Source organism: Taurulus bubalis (assembly GCF_910589615.1).
Source record: "Taurulus bubalis genome assembly, chromosome: 7".
Lineage (NCBI taxonomy): Eukaryota > Metazoa > Chordata > Actinopteri > Perciformes > Cottidae > Taurulus > Taurulus bubalis.
In genome coordinates this window covers 9,436,029-9,460,019 of record NC_136595.1, presented here as the reverse complement: position 1 = coordinate 9,460,019, position 23,991 = coordinate 9,436,029, and the positions used below count along the sequence as shown (strand labels likewise).

The 23,991-nt window shown below is 39.4% G+C and overlaps 1 protein-coding gene across 1 annotated transcript in view; it reads right to left on the bottom strand.

Moving 5' to 3' along the window:
- slc1a7b (solute carrier family 1 member 7b) overlaps positions 1-22,174 on the bottom strand; it is a gene marked incomplete at both ends in the record, with an annotated part of 32,937 nt that extends 10,763 nt beyond the window's left edge. The window contains 2 exons of the mRNA XM_079220544.1: positions 6,848-6,927; positions 22,034-22,174. Coding sequence (XP_079076670.1) covers positions 6,848-6,927; positions 22,034-22,174 — 221 coding nt within the window. The remainder of the gene's footprint in view (positions 1-6,847; positions 6,928-22,033) is intronic.
- Positions 22,175-23,991: the final 1,817 nt, after the last annotated feature.

Here is a 23,991-nt window from a genome sequence, read left to right as displayed (position 1 = left end):
AAGGAATTTAGCAGGGAGATGTGAGTGGGGTGTGTCAGAAGAAACATCAGTAGATAGATATAGTGTTCTCGTGTTTTGTAGCCGATAACTACAAATAAATAAGAAACAAGGGGAAGTTTTGAAGGTGTGGTTATTTAGAAGTACACAATAGGACATTTTTGCATTTAAATGTGAGATGTGAGTGTCCGTGTTTTTCTGTCCTTGTCTGATTGTTCGTATAGTTGGTTGTTATGCTGTTATGTATTATAGTTGTCTAGTAATGTGAGGTGTAATGTGTAAATTGTAAAAAATTAAATGATTGAAAGAAAGGAATAGATCAAATTGATAGATGGATAATTAAAGTGGCTAACCTGTCAATTTCTAGAAAGAAAGAAAGAGTAAAGCCAAGGGTGTGGACAGATGGGCAAGGTAGAGTAGTGAATAGAAAGGAATGAAGCTCTCAGGATATTAAGAAAACTGTTAATCTTCCAAATTTAATTAAATACAAACAAGCATAAGCAAAGGTAAGGAAAATTAAACGTGATGCAAAGCTGACAGACCTTTTGCAATACAATTGGCAGATCAACATCTGTCGGAGATGTTAGGAACATGATTAAAAGCATGAAAGGAATCAGAAGAGAATGGCAGTAATTCGGTACGAACGATCGGGGAGGAGGCGGCAGTGTCTGATCATGAGGAAACAAAGGCAGAGATGATGGCAACAGTACTCAAATCAAGAGTTCTGGCTGAGGAGGGCATTCGAGTCAGAGTAATGACCACAGCAGTTGGTCCTGGACTTCTTGAGAGAATATGCTTAACAGTTTACTTTGGAAGAAATGAAGAGGGCAATACATAAGAGGGACCAACATCTCATGGGAAGGAGCACTTAGTTGTTTTAGCCTCTACGGAGTCAATAGGTTTTATTGATAAAGTATCTGAGTTGGAAAATTGACATCTGTTTGGAAAGAGGCAGTAGGTATTCCTATTAGGAAACGAGGCAAGAACCAATCAGCTCTACTGACCTTTAGCCCAATAGCACGGACGTCACATATAGGAAAGTTTATGGAAAGAATGATTGTATAGAAAGATAAGCCATTGACATGGAAGGCAGAGGAATGTGATCATCTGGAGAGGATTTAGGAGTGGTAGAAGAACAATGAGACCTGGAAAGTGTCTGGAAGCAGGTTAACAATGATCTGGGATTATTATCCGTTTTATTTGATCGGCTTATTCAAATCAGAATCGGGACAGCCTTATCAGGAAGGTATATGAGAGGAAACTATGAGTTTTTTCTCAAGTGCAGGGTGATTTTGATGACTGGGCATTTGTGGAAAGGGGAAGGAATAGCAATCATACCTTGAAAAGAGTAGTTAATGCTAACAGTTAACGATGAACTCTTCAAGGGTGTTCCGAATATCTTCATCCAACTGTGTTGGTGGTAAAAGAGGGCTGAAGGGAGTGTGTTTTGCTTAAAGCAGTGCACAAGTAGGTAGAGACATAACATTGAGCCAGACATTATAGTACCATTGTCAGTTGCTCCACTTAGTGTCAGTCAATTTGTAAATTCTGGAAAAAGTGCAGTTACATTTTGAAAATATTTCAGTCTTGGTTGAGGATAGACTGCGGACAGAATATCAAACTAATGTCCCAGAATATAGAGCCAAGGATCTTACAGGTTTGACTTTTAGTATTCCAGTCTTGCAAGTTTCTGTTAAAAGAAGAACATCTGATTATTTATCTGTATACACTGTGACTGGATGTCAATTGATAGAAGAGTTACACATTATGAAGGTTATTCTATGTACAGATTCATGTTCTGCATTGCTGTCATTGAACTTATTTACATCTCGCAGTAGGCAGGATTTTAAGGTATGTAAAAATCTGCAGATCTAAAAATATTAATATTTTTATAACATTCATGCGGATACCCGCTCACAGAGGGGTTTATGGCAATGATATTGTGGATGCATTAGCAAAATGGGCTCTGAAATGTGATTGGATCATGGACTTTTCACTCAGCAAATCTGAAGAAAACGGAACAATAACAAGTGACATCATGAAAAGAGTGGCAGCCCAGCTGACACACAGGAAACACAGGATAGCATTATTAAAGGATTATTTGGACACTGTCAAAGTAGAGGAATCAGTGGAGCACGGATTTTAAGATGCCAAAATACTCTCGAGAATGAGATACATTCATAACCCGGCTCTCTCCGACGCCTTAGATCAGGGGTGTCAAACTCATTTTAGTTAAGGGGCCACATGCTGCCCATTTTGATCTCAAGTGGGCTAGACCAGTAAAATCACAGCATAATAACGCATACATAATGACAATATTTCTCTATGTTTAAATCATTGGTGAAGGTTGTTGGATGATAAACTCTATTTTAAGGTCTTTCTACAATAAACTAGAAACATAAAGACCACAAATTCAGACCTCAGCCAACTGTTTACCTGCCTGGGCTCTCCTCTGCAGATTCCCTCGCAGTTGAGTAATGTTTGACACCCCTGCCTTAGATCGTCCATGGTGACAGGACGTACAACTTGAGGAAAGAGGTTGTGTAATGTTGGAATTAGTTATTATTTGGGCGTTTAGCGATTTATTTTTTGAATGAAGCATTAAATGTCTGTCATCATATTTGATGACATTGCCATCTCCCTAAAAAGATATAGTGTTATTGTAGTTTTATAATACGGGTAGATCAAATCAAGCATTCTGATTGGTTGAGAGTGAGTCACGAGGTGTAGTTTCTTCAGCCATAAAGTACTGTACAGCCTGTTTACATTTAGAGCGTTTCATATCAGTGCGCACTTAAAAACAACAGGTAGATTTAAATTGAGCGACCGTTAGTTGTCATTTCAAGCTTGACAGTTACCAAACATGTTCGTGTAAACTTTGACATTGTATTACTTGAGTGTTCACAGTATTGCAACAGGGCTCTTCGCTAACAGTAACGTTAGCTCAAACGGAACAGCTAACAAGCTCACGTAGCATCCCCCACACTAGCATAACGAACGACAACACAACGTCACTTCCTCCCTAAAATGAGATGAGGAATGAAAAGGGTTTGACCACAAAATCGTGATAATTTCTAGTGAGAGATAATTACGTCGGTCATTTCCCGACGCGAGGCAAGTTCTCTAAACATCATGGAGGAGAAAAATGACGGCGAAAAGACGGACAGAAGCAGCGAGAGCACTTCTTTACATCGGTGGCTGCGTGTCATCCTCCACCTGCTTCCAACCGACCTGGTCAGTAAATCTGTGATTTACTGACCAGGTCGGTTGGAAGCAGTCAGTTTTATAGTCCCGTATGTGCGTCCCGTACGTGTATGGCGGTTGCATAGCAACCGCCATACACGTACGGGACTATTTTCTCTGTTGCTGAAATGCGATACACAAGGTTTGGTGGCTATAAATATTTTGGGAGCTTACTATTACTATTTATAAAGTCGCAGGTACCCGTATTATAAAAGCAATAAGGTACTCGAGGCAGTACTGTGTCTACAATAATGTACAGTTCAAGGGTTTGCCGGACCTCCGCTGCGCGTCGGGACTAACAACTCCCTTGAACAGTACATTATTGCACGACACAGTACTGCCTCTCGTACCTTATTGCTTAATTATGAATGTAATTTATGTCAGGTGTGTGCGCCGTGCCTACCTGTGTGAGAATCTAATTCCTCAAACAGCATTATATTAATAATGTGAGTGTAGCCTCATCTTTATTTGCAACTGTGCAGAAAATACCAGGTTTACACATATTGACTAGACGAGTAAAAAAGAAAGATGCGCAGCATTTGAATGTTGACAACATGAACTATTCATTGCAGAGATATTACCATGTTATTTATATAGACAGCCAATCACCTGACTGACTCAATTATATTAGATGGAACTTTATTAATCCTGAAAGAAATTATTGATTCCTGAGATTGCTCAAAAATTACAATTTAAGAATAAAAAACAACAATAGATGATAATAGATATAAAGTGTAAAAGTCATACTGACATCGTTGCCTAATAGAACAACTATAAAGAATAAAAAATGAAATTAATTTGTCTGATATTGCTGATATGACTACTAGGCATATTCAAATTGACTACAGTTAAAAAAAGAAACATTACATTTATATCCAGGTCAAGCCATTAGCCACATTATGTATTCACCACTGCTATACTAAGTCTGACATAACGAGTATGTATTGTGTCCAGCCGCATAGAATGTGGATTTTATATATGGAAGAAATGCTCGGATGTATATTAGATTAGTATGAGACGAAACGCGAGGCAGACTGTTGAAATGATTAACTGTTGGACAAAATAATTACAAAGTGACTTTAAGGTTGATGTAGACAAGGGTGTGTTTCTTCGCCTCCTTTTTTCTAAAATCAACAATCAGCTGATTGGTTATTGCAGGATTCTTGATTTCTTCTGTTTATGAAGTCTGTTAACTGCTTGTGATCCAACCAGTGACGGTCGTGACATACATAATTATTGGAAAACAGTCAACTTCAGCTGCTTTGCTCCTTTAATGGTTGAACAGTTCATTATTTTTTTTAATTTTTTTTTATAGGTCTTATTCATTCAACTTCTTCAGCGCACCTCTCTAAATCTGAGGTTTTTTAAGTGCTCCAAACTGTCCAGGGAAGGCTTTTTAAAAGGTTGTCTGAGGCTTTGAAAACCCCCATGCTCTAAATGTCAAAGATTGAAGTCAATTCAACTTTTACACAAATGCTGGCATTGCGGTCATACGCTGAATGCTCCATCCGACTGCTGAAGGAGCGCTCAGTCCTTGGAGATATTTTATTTTTACATTTGTGTCATCAAAAGGCATTGGCACACTGCCTTTTATAAAAACAAAATGTAAAAATACTGCTTTCGAATCCATTCAGCAATGCATATGAATAATTTGCATAGTAACCACACAGAGAGCAAGGTAATCACAGAGCCAAGTTGGCATCACATGGATTTCTCCATGTGAATGTAAAGAGGCTTAATCCCCCACTGCTTTCATTCAGGGACAGAATGCAGCACACTCACACAGTGATAAATAGATACTGAAAGCAACAATCGAACACAACAGCTTCCTGGAAGAAAAGGCATCTCCATTTGCACGTGTGTCCTTTGCATATCTCGAGAACTGTGTGGGTGTATTGCTGGGGACCCAAAGGACAAGCAGGGTCGAGTTGGTTGGCCTACTTTGGACACGCGACATGTTCGTTGTTAATACACGTTGAATAAACAAGTGCGCGCTCTGTGCAGCTGTGAGGGAGGGACTTCAGGGCTCTGTGGAGTCGAGCATGTGGTCCACAGCTGGCCTGCAGGCTGCGTCTCATAGACTGCAGTTCACTTTTGCCGCTTGGTGCAGGATATACTGACGTTACAACGACTTGAATACATGTTGATTATAATTAGCGCGTGCAGAACATGTGCAAATTAGATTTCCTCAGAACAAAAACTGAAAAGAGTTGTGCATCAAAACATCAGTTAATTTGCACCTCAATGAGGGAACATTCCTCTCATTTACTATGAGCACAAATGCCACGTTTCTTTTTCCTACTTTCCTACTTTTCTTTTGTAAGTTACTGAACAGTACAAGCCAGCTAATTTCTCTATTTAAACAATTATAGCCCTAAATGGTCACACAACACATTCCATTCTCAAATGTAACACTTTAAAGTTTCTCCTAATATTTATCAGTTACTTTTGCAATTATGTATCATTTTCAAAATTCACATGAACCGCTCTACAGATCGGCATTCGATCCACCACACAGCACTTTATTTAAAAATGAAACACTTCCCTTTTTTAGGTGGTTTGCCTGTTACTGTCATTAATTTGTTCTTGCAAAACAGGAGTTGAGTTTTTAATAAAACAAAACTATGACTGTGTATTAACTTCTTGCCAACTAAAGCCTAGTTTATGGTTCTCCGTCAGGTCGACGACGTACTTACACCGTAGCTACGCCGTCGACGCAGACCCCTACGCCGTAGCCTGACGCGCACCTCCAAAAAATCCGAACTACGCGTCGCGTTGACGCGGACCGCAAGCGCTGTGGTTGGTCCGCTCAGAACGTAATTTCCGGCAGTTGCTTTTTTCCAGCCTCGACCGGTTTAGTGGTCGTACAGACCACCTCCGCAAACGTCTTCTCTGTCGCCTGTGCTTCAACATTTGCAATATAAGCATTTGCTCTTCAATATTGATGAGCTCCAACTTTAATGCAGCCGCTCCAACTTGGTCGCCGTTGTTTATTGTGACCGGAATTCGGTTATAACCCCTGAAACCACACAGCCACACAGGTGATGCCAAGGTTATCTTTGTAAAGGCAGATCGTGTAGACATTTTAATTGGATACAATCTAATAGCGTCACACTGTATAGTTGTGCAGTATGAATTTTAAAATGGGAGTGGAGATTTGTAGGATTTTTAATTTTCTTGTACAAATCGTGCGACCTGAAAGTATCCGTTTGCAACAAAAAAACATGATCGTTTACGTTGACCTCTCTGGCGAGGGTTGATTATGCTCATGCACTGTGTTTTACGGCGCCTACTATGCCGGCATGGCTCGTGCAATTAAAGGAGCGGAGACATCAGCCACGCCACGGTCTATTCCATTCCCACCTCCAAAGTCTCCAAAGTGTGACTGCACACTTGAGGCTTGAAAGGTTTGCAATGCAAAACACTTGAACGTTGTATTCTAGAATAGGCAACGTGGGTTTCCAGTTTAAATGAAGGTGTGTTTTTCTTTTTTTGTATTTCTGTACTTTTTAAAAATAAAAGTGACACAAAACAACTCCACATGTGTTAATCCAAGGGGTTAAATCTGCGAGGGTTATAGTAAACTGCAGGAGACAGTCGTCAGTACCTGGACACAACGAGGGGGAGAATCAGCATCTTCAGCATCCTCATCAGCAGCTCCCCAGGAAACTGGAAGTACTTCACCTCCTGCCAGGATGAGAGAAGAATACATGGTCGTGACATTAGATGGCTTGTGAAAAGTAACTGTTAAAAAGAAAATGATGAACGGGAACAAGACATTGTTAGGGTATTTGGAGCGCTGCAGGAGCTCTCTCTCTCTGCAACTTCATGAGGAGGAAAGGAAAAGTATTTTTTTTTTCATCTATCTAAATGTATTTTTGATTAAAAAAAAGGACCCACGACTTGGTAAGAAACTGAGCAATGCTGAATTATCTCCTGAAGTAGAAGTCTAAAACAACCTACTGGACTATTTTCCCTTTATAGCCGGTAAAATTACAAGCTTTACAGGAGGTATTTTCTTAGATGTGTCTTGTGAATGTAGGGATCAATGTACGGACAGTACACATACAGTTTCAAAACAGAGATATTTAGTTAATATATCAGTATTATGTTGAATTATTATCATTTTCTTAATTTCATTCAAGCAGTACAGTTTCTTGACTTTATTGTTTTTTGGCGAATATGTATTTTCCTTGTCAGTAAGCTATGAAATGGTTTTTCACACAATATAAATTAGTCTTTTCTAATTATGTTTATTTGCATCAGAACAGCAAAAGTAAAAGAGTGAAGATGGAGTCACACTTGGGGTCGTCCTCTAATTGGAAGATCGGTGCTTGGATCCCCGACTCCTTCGTGCGTCAAACTGTCTGAAATGGGCAAGATGCTGAACCCCACATTGCTGTGCCATCAGTGTGTGTGAGTGTGTGTGAATGTGCATTAATTTATACCCTTGCTGGTCAGGTGGAAGCCTCTGCCATCGGTGTATGAACGAACAGGTGGATGTTGACATGAAGCGTGCAGGGCTTTACTATATATATAATACTACAAATGCTATATCCATTTAGCATTTACCATGTTACTATGGCGGCTATTTGCATAAGCTTTGATGCTAACGTACACACCCTAAACATTTCAAATACACATTGAGCCAATGGTCTAATATTCACTCTCCTTGCAGCTCAATATTTAGGCCACACCAAAACATGGGAAAGTTGTGGGCAATAACACCAAAAAAATGGGGGAATAAAGTCCAACACAGCAGACAATGTAACAGTTGCACTGAAATCTAACCTAAGACTGCGCTGGAATGTGTGTTGTAGAGTCAGCAGCCACGATATCGAGTGCACTGCCTTGGACTCATCCAGACACTTTTCAGTAAATCTCCACCTCGTCAATTAGTTTTGCTGTCAGGTTTTCTACCTTTTGTATTGAAAGCTGAGTGTCTGAGTATAACAATTAGATTATAGCTGTGAATGTAGAGTAAATGCTACATGTCTCGTTAGCTAGCCACTTGCAACTTGCTGCTTTGAAAGGATTGGGGTTTAGGTGGGCTGGCCTTCAAGGTGGACCAGCTATTCTCCTTTCGTCATTTTACATATGTGTTAATACTTTACTACTATACTACCCAAATGTTTAACTGACAACATTAATCAGCCAAAATTTGTATTGCCGGTTAACAGTTAATCATTCCTAGTTGCTAACTACAAGTTAAAAGGTCACATAGCTGAATATTACAGCATTTATTCAATGCTAGTTACTTGTGACTGTGTGTTTAAGTCAATGATGCTTGGTGGTCTGACTTAGTCAAAGTTGATGGACAATGTCTCCCAGATCTTCGAATCTTAAATGCTAAGATGTCTAGTGATTGATCAAATAACCCTCAGATCTGTTTGACCAAAGTTCCACATCTTCACGAGAGGAAGTAATACACTGGACCATGTTTACACCAATATTCTTGGCAGCTACAATGCCCTCCTCGGCCCCCAATTTAGACTCTCAGACCATATTTCCCTGCTTCTGCTGCCTACTTATGTCCAGCAAATTAAATGGGCCAAACCAGAGGGGAAAATAAGAATTAAAGACAGATGAATCCACAGCTGCTCTACAGGACTGCTTTGAATGTACATACTGGCACATATTCAGGTATGCTGCATGAGAAACACACTAATCTTGAGGAATATACATCAACAGTGTCATCATATCAGCAAATATGTCGATGATGCGGTGATCACGAAGGCAATCTATTCGTTCGTACTAGAAAGCTTAAAAGAATGAAGAGGTGAGGGATTGTTGATATTAGAAAAAAGAAGGCAAAGACACACACCCCTGTTTACATCAATAGAGCTGAGCTCTTGCTCAACTCCATTGATGTAGACAGGTTATATATATTTCTTTAGGAATTCTTTAGCATGGGATGTGCCCGGTACAGCGCAGGATGGCTCTACAGCGGGTGATTAAAACATCATTGGCAGGATGCACTTCTATAACGTTACGAGACAGATTTATTTTATTTTTTTAAAGGCCTGCTGATCTACCGAGCACTGAGGTCTTGGTGAAAAGAGGTGCCTGCAAAGAGCCCTGCAAGAGCCCCACGGATAATTAAAAACAATACCCAGCCACAGCCTGGTCACCCTGCTGCCATCTGGCACGAGATACTGAAGTATCAGCAGCCGTACCACCAGAGCAACTTCTTTCCCCAAGCTGTGAGGCCCAAAATTCATCCTCCAATGTTGTACATTGACAGAAAGGTTAACATTGCAACCTTTTAAACCTAAACAAATAGTTTGGTGCAGACACCTTACTAAACTGTGACCGTTTCAAGGGTGTAACATGTAGTCGGCTTGTCCTGTAGTACTGTGCATCTGTAGGTAGGCCTACTTGGATGGATGAGTCAAACAAACATAGGAATTTCCACCAGGAGATGGCTGTTGTTTTGTAAAACCAAAAGTCAACGTTGACTTATTTACTTTGACTAGCTAACTCACATAGGCTACCTAACTTTACTTCAGGGCTCTCAAGTGTCACGCATTGAGCGTGACTGTCACGCATTTCGGTCTTAAGTCACGCCCTCCCGCCACACATCGTATTTCTCACGCTGAAAAAAAACTCTAGGGGAGGAGGAGGATATGTCACTCTTACCTGTCTTAAAAACTTGAGAGCTCTGTTACTTATTTCGAACCAAACCGCCATGTTTAACCTAAACTTAACAAAGAAGTTGTGTTGCCTAAACATCACCAAGTAGTTCTGTTGGAATGCCAAGGAGCCCTGAGCCAAGGAGCTTCCTTTCCCTGCTAAAGTTTAGCTTAGTTTTTACACTGCCAGTAGGCAAGTTGTGTATTTAGCCTGAAACCTTGTCTTATTTTATAAAACAATATATCTTGAATCTCTAAAGTATAAATCCGCTTGAATGCATACAATAATGTAAGTAGTTCAGCAAAAATATGCAACAGTTTGAAAAGCCCAAAATCATACTACTATATGACAGTCATATGTTTATTAATTTAAATAGTTTTAGGGCAAGAAAACCTTTTCCACTGACTTTCAGATACTCCCAAAGTAAGATAGCAAGACTCTGTTGCGGGAACTAGATGTTATACTCAATAGACTGTGTGCATTGCCAGAGACTTGGAAGCAATGTTTTTGTAAAGTGATCATTTGTATCTCTGGACAAAGCAGGTAGAAGAAGGTGATAAGGATAAAAGGGAGTCAGAGAGTCACAAATAAACACAGACGGGTAAACCTATATTTAAAAAGAATAGGAGAGCAGCCATAAAATAACAGATGAAACACCAGTGACATGCTTCCAAGGTCCAAGAGTTTTGGGTGACATGTTTGGCAGAAGCGTTCAGATCTCACAGGCTGTTTGTGTATTTGTGTCAGTGTCCACTGGGCTTAACCTAACACTGGCATCTATCCACTGCAGCAGTGAACAGCTGTCCTCTAGCAGCTGTGCTGTTCCATCCTCCTGCAGCCAGACCTCATATCTCCACTCGGTCAAAATAAACTTTGCAGTGTATCAAGAGTTTGAAAACGCTTCTTCCCTCCCAAGTCATCGCTGTGCTCCTAGTGTGTATTTTTGGGATATCTGCCACAAGTTGACCCTGCACTTTCTAGCGTTCTTGTTCGTCAAACACTTGACAACAATTCATGGGGAGAAAGACATTGGGTGAAAGTTTCCATGAATCTACTATCGTATTAATACATTAGTAATATGGTGTGTGTGGGCACATTTTTTGTTTCTATGGTAATTTGTTTGTGTCCTCTATTTGGGTGTTATAATTTCAGCTCATTTAAAGTATATGGTAATGCAATGAGGTTGATGAAATGTACGGCCAGAAGGGGCATTTGTTGGTGTTATTATGAGCCGCGCAGGGCGGGAGTCATCGGGTCAAACCCGGCACATGCTGTGGGGGAAATAGTGTGCCTGCTGGTGCTATGGGCACTCACTTGCCTTGCTAAACGATTATCTGTGGTTTTGTCATACAACTGCCGTGGCCTGCGTGTGGGCCAGAGTGCGGGGGATAAAGCTCGCCGCATGATTGTTGTCAACATTCTCGAGAATTGTGACCTACTATGTATACAAGAGACATTCTTTGCAAAGCAAGACTTGGAAAAACAAAACTCTTTCAATGATAACTTTTATGGGCCCAGCATACTGTTGAAAGTCTTAGAAAGAATCCTGCTGGATAGATTATCTGAGTTTATTAACTCCACAGATAACAAGTTGCGGTCAAGTCAAACATGGCACTGACTTGTGTATATATGCCTTAAAGGAAATTGTCAACTAATATAGAGGTCAAAACTCAACAGTTATTATGTGTTTTAATGAGGCTTCCAAAGCTTTTGATCGTGTTAATCATAGAACGTTTTTAGTTTTTGATTGTTTGTTCAATTTAGTCAAAGAGGTGTCCCCAAATACATTGTGAGATTTCTGACTTAGTATGCTCACCAGAACATGCAAGTAAAATGGGGTAATAGTGTCTCAGCCCTATTTGGGGTTACCAATGGTGTCGGACAAGGGGGAATGTTATCACAGTTCTTTTTAATCTATATAATGATGTCTGTCCGAGCAGTTGAAAGCCTGTAACACTGGGTGCATGGTTGGTAATACTGATGTCATGATCTGTAGAACCAAGGAATAGAAAAGTCTAAAATGTCCTGACTTCAAATTGTCTGACAACAACCTTGATGTCTGTGAGGTGGTGAAATATTTTGGAAATGTTATTACAGATAAGGTGACAGATGATAATATGTATAGGCAATGTTGTATAATGTCAAGCAAACATTATCTCACCCAAATGTAGTATGTGTACAGATGGAGTAAGGATGTTTCTGTTGAGCGCATATTGTACACCACTGCACAAAAGCAAGCTGACAGAGACTTCAAGTACCTTATAATGATGCAATGAGAAAGTTACTTAAGAGACTGAGATTGGTGTGGTGCAAATTAAATGTGTGTGGCTGCAGGAGTCAATACTTTCCAAACTGTTTTCAGAAACCTTATGTATAAATATGTTTGCAGGTGTAATGACTGAAAATGAATTGATCTTGGTTGTATCTATCATACGGTTTAGTGCTACCAGTCCCAGCTGTGGAGACATCTCTTTGAGGCATTGGTAGGCCTATGTATTTTTTGAGGATTTTGTATGTATTTTAGTCTATGTAATGTACTGTCTTAACTGGACCCTGAGTTTGAAATAATAAAAATAGCTTGTTTGATTGATAATATTTTCATCAAAAATGACAAAAAAATATTTTCTTAAACACGTTGAGTTGTGTGATTAACAATCCCTCATCAGCAGTCTCACAATCAAATGGGGTTTTATAGAAATGTTCTTAATTTGCAACTGCAAATATATTTTTGGATAAACAGTACCGCTCTTATTATGATTGTTAGCAACATAATTACAAGATGTTATAATGACAGTATATACCAAGTTGCAAATTGTTTAATCATAATGTATTTGTATACATTTTCACAAAAAACGTACCTGTTTTCCTATTATGTCGGCTCTAGACACCTTGACCACCCATTGCCACTGAACATAATCCCTTGAGCAATTACGTCGAGCAGAACATTTTTGACAAAATTAATCAAATATTTCCTATTATTGTATGGAGCTTTTTTCCTACCCTTATTCAAGAGCGTGGTCTTTCAATTTGAGAACATTTCCCATTCAGGATCCTGATCCATGCCCTTAAATAGCCTCTGCTTGCCCTTGGATTTCCTGGGTTTCTGCTCAAACTATGCGCTTGAATGTTGCTGCTTTCTCTGCATTCCGATGCTCCAGCTTCAGTCCTTTTCTTCACGTCTTTTTGAATACAAACTGAGTGAATTAATTTACCCGTATTTTTACCCGTATTCTTTTACTATAATAATTACACTGGCAACTATTGCTGGAGCCAGCTTTTACATTTTTGCCGTATGCTGACAAGGACGCCATCAATGAACCATGCCAGTTCATGCTCGTTCACAGCTGCACACAGAGAGCGAGGCATTAGCTTTCTAATGCTAGCTAACGCTAAAACCAAGGTGGTAAATGCTGCATTCTTCCCCTTCATAATACATCAATGGTCTGCTCACGGTAAGCTACCAACCTCACTAAAGTTATAATTGGATGTTGATGTTCCCTTTCAAGCTTGAACTGAACAAACTAGTGCGGAAAGTGCCCTATTTTTATTCTCGGCTAACGTTTGATTGCAGTTAACGTTGGCTACGTGGTGCTCTGCTGTGTTTTTGTGAGTGCTACATAATGTTATTGATTATCCGTGGTATTCCTCTTGACTATTGTCGTAGCATGCTGCTGGGACATTAGTCACATTCCACGAAACGTGTTGCATTGACTGGCGCCAACGGTCTTCATATCGCAAAACTCTTGAAGAAAATACTATAATAATAACGCATTGGAGGGCGGGAGTAGATTGACCAGGTTAAAAGCTGCCTTAATGTGAGGAGAAGGGCTGAAGCTGGAGCGCAGGAAATCTGTGTTAGCAACAATAACCTTTTAATCACAGTGACAAATCATCTCAGCAGGACTGATAATGGAAAAAAAAAGCAGAAGTGAGAAAAACATCCAAGGAATTTATAGATCAGACATATCTGTGTGGGTGTATACATATGTGGTAAAGAGCATATAAGCCCTTTTTAAGTGTTGGGAATTTACAAAAACACAACAGGCCTCACCATTAAAGTAAACTGCCGGTGCTTGGATTTGTATGCATGCCTATACGTGCTGATGCGGTACTGGTAGGCCTTCTTTGAGTGGCCAAAAAGGAAGGAGAAATAATCGCATTTCAGCAATACTTTTGCAGATCTCATACCAAATAAAAATTGCGTTATTTTACACATTATTTATTAAATAGTCATTGTTAAACATGTGACCATTTGAAGTAGTTCCACTGCACTGGGAAAAGTCAGCTAAAAAGACATTGTAACAAATAGAAAATGTATTCATGTTTAAACTCACAAGATATTTCCCTTGGGTGTTTGCTGAAATATCAAATATAATTCTATTCAGGATGACCATGGACCATCTGAAGTTATATTACTGTCTCACTCGAAAGCAAGTTGAAAAGCTGACAGCCCTGAAACTGAATATTTGACAAAAGAAGGAACCGTGAATGCCACGGGTAAAGGCTGGCAGAGGGATCTCGGGAAAGGTTACACTTGCATCTACTGGATGACTAAATCTAGCCAAAGTCAGGCAAAATCTTGAAGAGCAACTGCAGCAGTGCACAGATTCACAGATAGGCCGGCCATCTAAAGGGAAAAGGATGTTCTAACAGATCAGTGACCCCAAGCAAAAAACTGTGTCAGTGTCAGCATGTCCCCGCCAAATGTCCAAACTTAATTCCAATGAAAATTTGTAGGATGATATTAGGACATCACTTAACAGGCAGTACACGTTCAAGTAAGCCAATTTTAAGGAATAAAAACTGAGATAAAAGTCTTAAAGATATCAGATATATTTTTCCTTGTTGCATTGCCTTTGCAATCATGTAGCAGCAGGGGATGAAGTCTTGCTAGTCCCAAGAAAGTCTCAAGTCCCAAATTAAACACAACATTTCCTAATGCTGTGTCCTAAAGCAACGTTATTTTTTGTGGCTAAATGTGATGATCTGGGGTATCATCTTTTGTCAGACTGGAAGCCTGCAACTGCCACACACAGTCATCATATCATATTAATATTATAGCTATCTTTTATCTTGTTATTACAAAAGCTAGGATTAAGTAAGACTTGGCTTCCTAAACCTACAGTAGGAAATCTTTTATTACTACCGAGGTGGGATGAGCAAGGGGAAAACACAATGGCTTTTAGGTCGAGACCGCTGTACAGTATTGATGATTAATACACATCTAAAAGTTGTGTATTGTATCGAAGTGAGTGTGAGGTTAGGGATGTCAGGGGAGTTGGGAGGACGGTGGAATGAGGGGCTGCAGGGCGAAGCGGGTGCATAATGACAGCTAAAGAGCTTTTCTTTTGGGCATTAAGCAGAGAGAGCTTAGTTTCCTGTGTAAGAGTAGGATCAGCACTTGCATACAGCCAGCAGAGAAGGTTTCTCTCTGCTCTGCTCATCTTGCACTCATACGTATGGGTTGGTTTGTGTTTGCCTGCGTCTGTATGTGTAAATGTGTTGTTTGTGGTACATTGTGACAGAAAATGAGGCACTAGAATGTAACAAAACAGAAAAAACAACGTTGTTGTGTGTCCTTGAATCATCAATAATACAAATTTGAATTATAAGCAAAATGACTTGCAGTGCTCAATTGATCTACTCCGTCAGGCTTTCAGAGCGTCCATGGAGCCCACACTGTTATTAACTGCACTCACTGAATAGACATTATCTAATTTTAGCACAAAAAAAATTATGGCAGAAAAGTCTACGCATTTGAAGGATATTTTCAGGATGCTAAACTGATTGAGTACTGAACAAAGGTTAGGACTTTATCCACTCGTGAGATCATTCAAAACCAAAAGCAGCATGTAGCTTGCGTAGCCCAAAGGTGCTTACGCTAGGTAATGAGGTGCTAACGTACTCTGCTAATGTTAGCTCCACAGTTTCTTGCTTAGAAACGTACATTTTTAGAAGCGTTCGACCTTCGATTTAGCGAAGGATAACCTTACAAACTTTACATAGATTTTATGTAAAGATATTATGTAAAGTGGAAAGAAAAAGTATACTGTATAATTGGTAGTACTAAGTAAGGTTGCATTTATCTTCTCTACTTGTGCTACTATGTTTTGTCTCTATGGCTTGTTTTCTAAACCTGAAGATTTTGACACATGCCCTTTAAAATTAGCAGTACATTAGTAGTACATTTACTCAAGTATAGCATGTAAGCAAAATGTTGAGGTACTTGTACTTAACTGGAGTATTTTCTATTTTAGGGTATTTTATACCTCTAATACGTTTCAGGTTCAAATAGTTTTTACTCCACTACCTTTTGATATGACAGCCATAGTTAATTTAAGGATTTTACTCACAAAACGTTTGGACTTGCAGGACCAGTTCATAAAGTATGAGACATTATTATAGATTGAACTCATAGTGTACATAGTGTCATAATTGGCTCCTCCTCAAGATTGAGGTACGCCTTAAATATTTATTACCGGTATACATCATAAATAATGACCCAATAATATAACACTGACATGGTCCATTCTGCCTCATGAATACTTTTACTTTTGATACTTTAAATACATTTTGTTGGTTGTACTCTTTATCTCTAACTTAAGTAATCATTTTGAAAGCAAGGATTTTACTTTTAATGGAGCATTTTAAGAGTGTGGTATTGCTGCTTTTACTTGAGTAAATGATTTGAATAATTCTTCCACTGACGGTAGTAAGACAGTAGGAGACAAGCTTAAGTCAACACTACTAATGCTGCTGCTGCTTATGTAATCTGTGTTATAAATCTCTAACAGACTTCATACCGCCCATGCAGCATCATGACGAGACGAAGGTTTGAGGTTTTCAGTTACATTTGACAGTCAATACAACTCTCAGAAACCATGACCATTGTGTTTCAGGCTACGCTATGCTCACCAAGTAATCACACAGCTATAGTAGATTCTTTCAATGCATTAGCGCTTTGACACGACTCTGACTTCAATCACCTTTTGCCAACAAGAGAACAACTGCTGCTGCTAGCAAGAATACTGAGATCCTCCATTGTACAATTGCAATTCTAATTAATTTTTAACCATTTGACAAAATAATCTCTCTATAATTCAATACCTAGAATTTGTCCTCGTCGGGGCTATGGAATATGTCGAATCAGATTGGTGGCACTTTCCAGTATCATATACTTACTACTGTTGATCTAAAAGTACTGCACTAACAATAACTTAGAAAATCTCACTGCTGCAATGTTTGATTGACTAATACAAACCACATTTGTCCACTGTTTAGACCACAAGCGTATCAGATGCATTTTTCACTTGCGCGTCTTCGTGCAACAGATACGCTCACATTTTAATCTGCGCGCCGTCTCACCTGCTCCTTGCAGCTAGACTGGTTGACTGGTAAATGGCCCCTCTGACCTGTCAGTCCTGCAGTGTGTTTAGCCCCGTTAGCTGTTAGCTCTGTTTACTGTACATCCCTGTTTGCTGTTCGCTTTATTAGCCAAACAAACACACTGCAGGACTCTGCTTCCAAGTAGAACATAAGGCAGCATGTTCAAATTGTTCAACCGACATACATGTGCATGTGCGCGTAAACCAGTTAGTTTGACAGCAAAATACCAATGCAGCCGATGGACAGCCTGCAGGTGGAGGCTAGTCATATTTTAGCTGAATTAATTAAATTCAATTTAGATAGTTAATCTGTGTTTCAGGTCTGTCTCAGTTTAAAATAACTGATACGTCCAAGTCTTTAATAAAGATACGGTGGGAGACACGATTCAACCAGAAGCACCAAGGTTCAACCTTCCATGATGGGAAGAAATATGATCGATGTGCTCCGTGTGCCTTGTATTGCGCCGTCTCACACCTACAATACACATACCACGGGGGTCTCTTTTGTCAAAGACAGCTTAAGCAAAATTCAAAGCGTTGCCTTCAACCATTAATAGTCTTTTATAATCATTTATAGCATATATAGCAACACATTCATCCCATTGCAAAGCATGTCCAAAGTTTCCACTGAACACAGGATAGAACTTTTTTTGATGGCTCCAAAATATACATAAATACTAGACCAAAATAATCTCCAGTGCCATTACTGGTTTCAGAGCAGCTGCAGTGTAGATTTGATCTCATACAGCCTATTTGCAAATGACTAGTTCAGGTGGTACAGAGACCAAATAGCACAAACAAATCTATTTTGGTTGCTGAAGGACAACATGAATGCAATTTTCTTTGGAAAACATCCAGCTTGTTGTTTGAGTTCTCTTCTGTAAATCTGAATTTTTGCTGTATTCTGACACAGTCGAAAATTGCAGAAATCTGTTGTGACATTTAGTTCATTTGGCAGTGTGCTTCAAATACAGTATCAAGATTTGGATTTAGTTTCACAAAAAAATACATTTCTGGGATGATCTTCTGATTTGCATTTTTCAAGCACTACATAAGCCTGCATAACATTTTCTTTAAAGGAGAACTCTGTTATCTAAGACGTTTGCTTGGAGATTATACACACAGGTCTGTGAGTGTTTTTAAAAACTGGGGGCACATGAAAATGAAGGATTGGCATTTTTTCTTTAGCTTAACACGTGACACTGCAGGCAAAACAAGCTGTCATGCACTGGCCAATGTTGAGCTATGGCTCTTTTCAGACAAGTGGAAAGAAAAGTGTTTACTTTGTCAATTTGTGCCTGTAGGTTTATCTTAAATTCACAAAAAGTAAGCATTAAATCATTAACTTTCAGAAAACAAAAAATGATTGTCTTAAAGTATCAACCTTAATCTGTTGTATCTGAAGTATCAGAGTGATATCTATTCATTATTTTTGTTTTACCCTGTTCACCTGTTGTGTCTTAGTTTTGCAATACATATCTTTAAAGGCCATTTTCTCAAAATTTGTTTTTCTCTCAGAATCTTCCTTTCCAAACGTTCCTGCTTCATTCCTATCTATATTCTGAAGTTTTTTTCTTCAAGAAAGGTTTGTTCACATATCATTCATTTTGTATTATATATATTATAATATATATTATAATATATATGTAATATTATATATATATTATATTAATATATATATTTAATATAAAACATGTATTCCTAAAAACATGCATACAATTAATTATTTATGAAAATGTCTGGAAATGTATGCAAATTAGTACATATTTCCTAAGATAATGCATAATTTGCATATTTATACAAACAATATCACTTAATTAAGTACACTTATAAAGTCTAACGCAACCAATCATTTTTTACCCCTATAATGTTTTTGTTGATAAACCAAGTATATGTTTTATCATTGAGGGTAGTGTGAAAATAGATATGGGATGCACTTTTTTGCAACCAATATCTATATGAATAGTGCTGTCCAGCATTATATTCAGAGGTATTTCTAATATCCTGAATATAAATAGGAACACCTCAGTTTAATGCATTACAGCACAACAACACCATCTAAAGTACTAAACAGATCATTTAATTTGCTCATTCTCATCAATGTGAACACAAACTACAAAGTATACACTTTGTAGAGGTAAACAGTCCTCCATGCTGCATTGCAATAGGTTGTAAGGGGGCAGCCTGTGGTGGCCACTGAGCGTATGTAACATGCTAAATGTCCGGCTGTAATCTGACTTTCTGTCGCTTCACTTTCTCACAAGCTACGAACTCAATCACTGTCCTCTTTCTGTGTGGAGGCACAGAACTGTTTCATAAAGATAGCGGAAAATAAATAACTTCCAAACAGTCCTGTGAGGTATTCAATCAAACTATTAGAAGTTAGATATTGCCTAGAAACTGATATTTTCTGTTTCACACTATGCACTATTCTATCTGTCCTTCTGACCGGTAAATTTGCAGTTAATGGTGGGATTCTGGTGACCGCCCCCTGTAATACTATAATCCAGATTTATGTCACAGATTCAGCCGTACATTTCTACTCTGCATGTTCTTGTGTGGAAACTGTTCAGCATGTTTACATAGTTGCATAGTTTTCAATTCATGTTCATTCTTTAAAATTTGGGCTAATCCTTTAGCATTTTGAATCTCTCTGCCACACACACACACACACACAGACACACACACACACACACACACACACACACACACACACACACACACACACACACACACACACACACACACACACACACACACACACACACTACCCTCTGCTCTCCACCCTCAGGCACGGAGGGATCAGGCCTCTATAAATTGTCTGAAAACATAAAGGTCTGTGCCTCCTGTGTACTTTGTCATCGCACAGACAGGCACTCTTACTTGATATAAAATTAGAGAAAGCGTTTGATTGATTGGATTGTAATCCCCTATTGTGAGAGCCACGGGCTATTTTTAGGCCTATTCGAGAATATGACAGCGCTTTAGTCAAAAGGTTTGATGGCAAAAGAAAAGGCTGCATTTAGTTTATGGAGGCTGCCATAAAGCTGCTTGGCCACATTTAATGCAACGTGCCGAGCTGTGACATGTATTTGCCGTCGGTGTATTTGCCGTACGCCGATGGGTTTGTTTGTTTCCCCAATCTTCCCAAAAGAATGAAAAGATTCACAATACTTCTTATCACAGCAAATGGAGTATTGCAAGTTTAAAGGATACAGACACAAAATTATTAGTGTTGGCAACTCTGATTTCCCTCTTAGTTTCTCCCTTTTATTTCCCCTCTGTGGAATTGAAATGAAGTTTGAAAGAACGTATACTCTGTTAAGCCGTCTCTTTTGTTATTTATATTCACACACACACACACACACACACACACACACACACACACACACACACACACACACACACACACACACACACACACACACAGACAAACAGGAGCTGTACATGCATTGTGTATGGAGAGATGTCAGAGCGAGCGAGCTGTCTCACAGAGAGGTCGCTGCCTTGCTCAAGGGTTTCTCGGCAGTGCCCCAGGAGGCCAACTGGCCCCAAGTCACAATGAGGGTCTAAACAACATTTGGCTGCACAGCATACTGTTGTAATAACTGGTTATTATCCTTCTAATACAAGCCTTTTAAATTCTGTTTTTCTCAGCCTCCAGGCAGCACTGTTGTTATTAAATATAAATCACTGTGGTGTGAAAGTTGATTGGCAGAAAATAGAAGCTCATTTAAGAAAAGAAAAGCAATTAGTCACAGTGAACGTTTTATGATTGCTGCAGGTAGACTATTGTTGCTATTAATACTACTATTGAGCAGATCGATTAAGGAAGTAAGCACTGTGTTACAATGCAACAATAACAAACTATCTTTCGAAAATAAAAGCCAGAGGGATGTTCATTGATGTACTACCTAAATTATAAGTGTAAAATTAGATTTTCACACTGCAGTGATGACATGGATAGAAATGAATGAGCTGCCTGGAAGGTATGAAAACCATATTCATAATATCGCTACATTTTCACATTGGTTATTTGCATTAAATTCTTTTTTTTTAATCTCAGCTATGATGTCCCCAAGACTTGATTGAACTGACGACATCATCTGTTTAGTCTGTTGTTGATATCATTTTAAGCTCCTCCCCCACTCAACGGACCTGCTGGATTGTATTTGGTTTGCTTTCAATGTAGTTTAGAAATGGGCTGTACAAACAGGAAATAAACCCATAATGTACTAAGAACTCTGACAATTTTCTTTGCTGTTTTTCATTCTTCTCTAATCTTTGTCTCTTTCTTTTTTTAAGTACAAGTAAGAGAATTTGAACTATTTGGGCAGCAAACCCGTGTCAGCGTGGGATCCCTCTAGGTTCTCCGGCTTCCTCCCACTGTCCAAAGACATGCAGCTCTGGTTAATTGGAGGCCCTAAATTGCCTGTAGGGTTGAATGGGAATAGTTGTCTGTTGACTAGTGACCTGTCCAGGTGAATCCTGCCTTAGTCCAATGTCAGCTGGGATCGGCTCCAGCCCCACGACCCTCAATAGGATAAGCGGTTTGGATAATGGAATGGGCCTCAAACCGTTATTTAAATTAAACCATGTAAGAAGTTTAGAGAGATACTATCTCGAGTGTAACTCACTCTGAAATGGAACGCCAACAAGACACAAGGTTCTCAAACAGGGGATGAGTTGGTCTAATGTTATTAGGTACAAGTAAAAGATCTCCATCTTCTGCCTGCATGACATCACAGGGGGTCAAGGGGAGGAGACAAACCGACCTGCTCCGTGAGGCGCCGCGTCCTCAGGAAGAATCCCAAAAGACACCCAATGACCACAGCGAGCACCGACATGATGAGGAGCCCATTCTGTTTGCAGACGTTCTTCACCCTCATCCACACTGCGTCCAAAGCCACGGCCATCGCGAGTCAGCTGTCCTGCGTCCTACCTGCAACCCATAAATGTTCCCAACCCAAAGCCTAAAATCCGCGTGCGAGTGATGAAAAAGAGAAAAAGATGAAGAAAAACTCTGCCGTGTAAAGTATCCAATCCTTCCGTGACGTTTTCAAAGCGCCTTTGGCCTCAGCATCCCTCTCGTCCTCTCGCTGCGGCGATCTGCACTGAGCTAAGAAGATCCACTCTCACTTTCCAGGCATCCCCTCCCACCCTGCCCCACCCATCAGCGGCCCTGTGTGAGCTGACCCGCCGCCAGGGGGCTGGAACAGCTGGCGACCACGTCCCCGGGGGTTAATATCACCAATCCTGTTAGTGCGCTGCTGTAATAAACAGGTCTGAGGACGGATTAAATATCCATGCACAATTTGACAAAGGTTAGCAGAGTGGAGACATTTCGCACAGTGACAACAGAACAACGTACAACCCAAAAAAGTGCAACCCAGTACACAATGGTTATTGGACTGCACACACGTGTATTGTTGTTGAGGGATAAATCAGCAAAGAAAATCACTTTGTTCATTATTGAGGTGCATTATACAGCCTTTTGGCGTATAGATTTAAATATCTTTACTAAGTCTGCAGGTTGACTCAAGAGGTGACGGTGTCACTGTTTGTCTATTTGGATCCACTTCAGCAGTTGCATAATAAACAAGATATTCAAATTTAATTTGACATGAGTCGTGCGAGAGAGACAGGGCAATGGAGCCCGAGATTTCCCATAATGCAACTCATTAAGCATGTCTTCGTTGGACCTTCACTGCCTGTAAAGTTCAGGTCCAATATCTATGTAACTCCCCTTCCCAAGTTTGTGACTGATAACATCGTCCGGGTGATTTTCTAAAACCATATAAGACAATGAAAATAATCTATAATAGGTATTTTCCCCAAGAGGAATGAACTGACAGCATAACACAGGAAATAACAATGCATGATGACAAAAAACACACACATAGATACGAAGAAACAAGCTCTGGAATAAAAAGTGTTCAGTACAAAAAAGCATGGCCCTAATCATTTAATGACATAATTAGGAATATTATTCCAATCATTATTATCCTAGCTATAACAAGAATAACAATTATTCTCACTACTGTTTTAATCATCACTATTATATAATTTTCTTATAATTCAGGGCGGTTTTCATTCTGCTCATCTATACAAAGGCTGTCACCTCAGACATCGGATCAATGCAACTTCACTGTGTGAAGGGAAAGAGAGGCAGCACCCATCGGTCCTCATCGCAGCCCAAAGCAAGACACTTTGCTTCATTTCACTTCATTTCTCCACTTCATTTCTCCTTAGTGAAAATACCTTTGAAATGATTTAATAATAATCATTTAATTTAGTATTAAATCATTTTAATTGACTCCCATGAGGCCCAAAACTCGTTCATTCAGTTTTTGAAATCTGATTTGTAACCGAAAGTTTATCGTGTATGAAATGAGGAAAAACTTTATCGCAAATGTTTTTCTCCTTTCTGAATGTCAACCATCATCCAAGCTCATCTCCAAATCATCTTCAGTGTTGAAAAAGTTTTCCTCGTGCATATTTTTGTCCTTCTAATGTCAATTTGAGGGATCACAATGGCAACTTTGGACCTGCCCCAACCCTCCCTAGATAGGTATCTCCACAGAAAAATGTACTATTCATGTAAATGCAATACAATTATATGCATTGACTTTGGCTTTGTCCGCTTTCACAGTAAGTGGAGGAAAATCTGAAGTGCTGTTTTTTCGTTCTTGGCTAATTTCTTCATTCAAATTGCAAAATTATAGAGCATGGG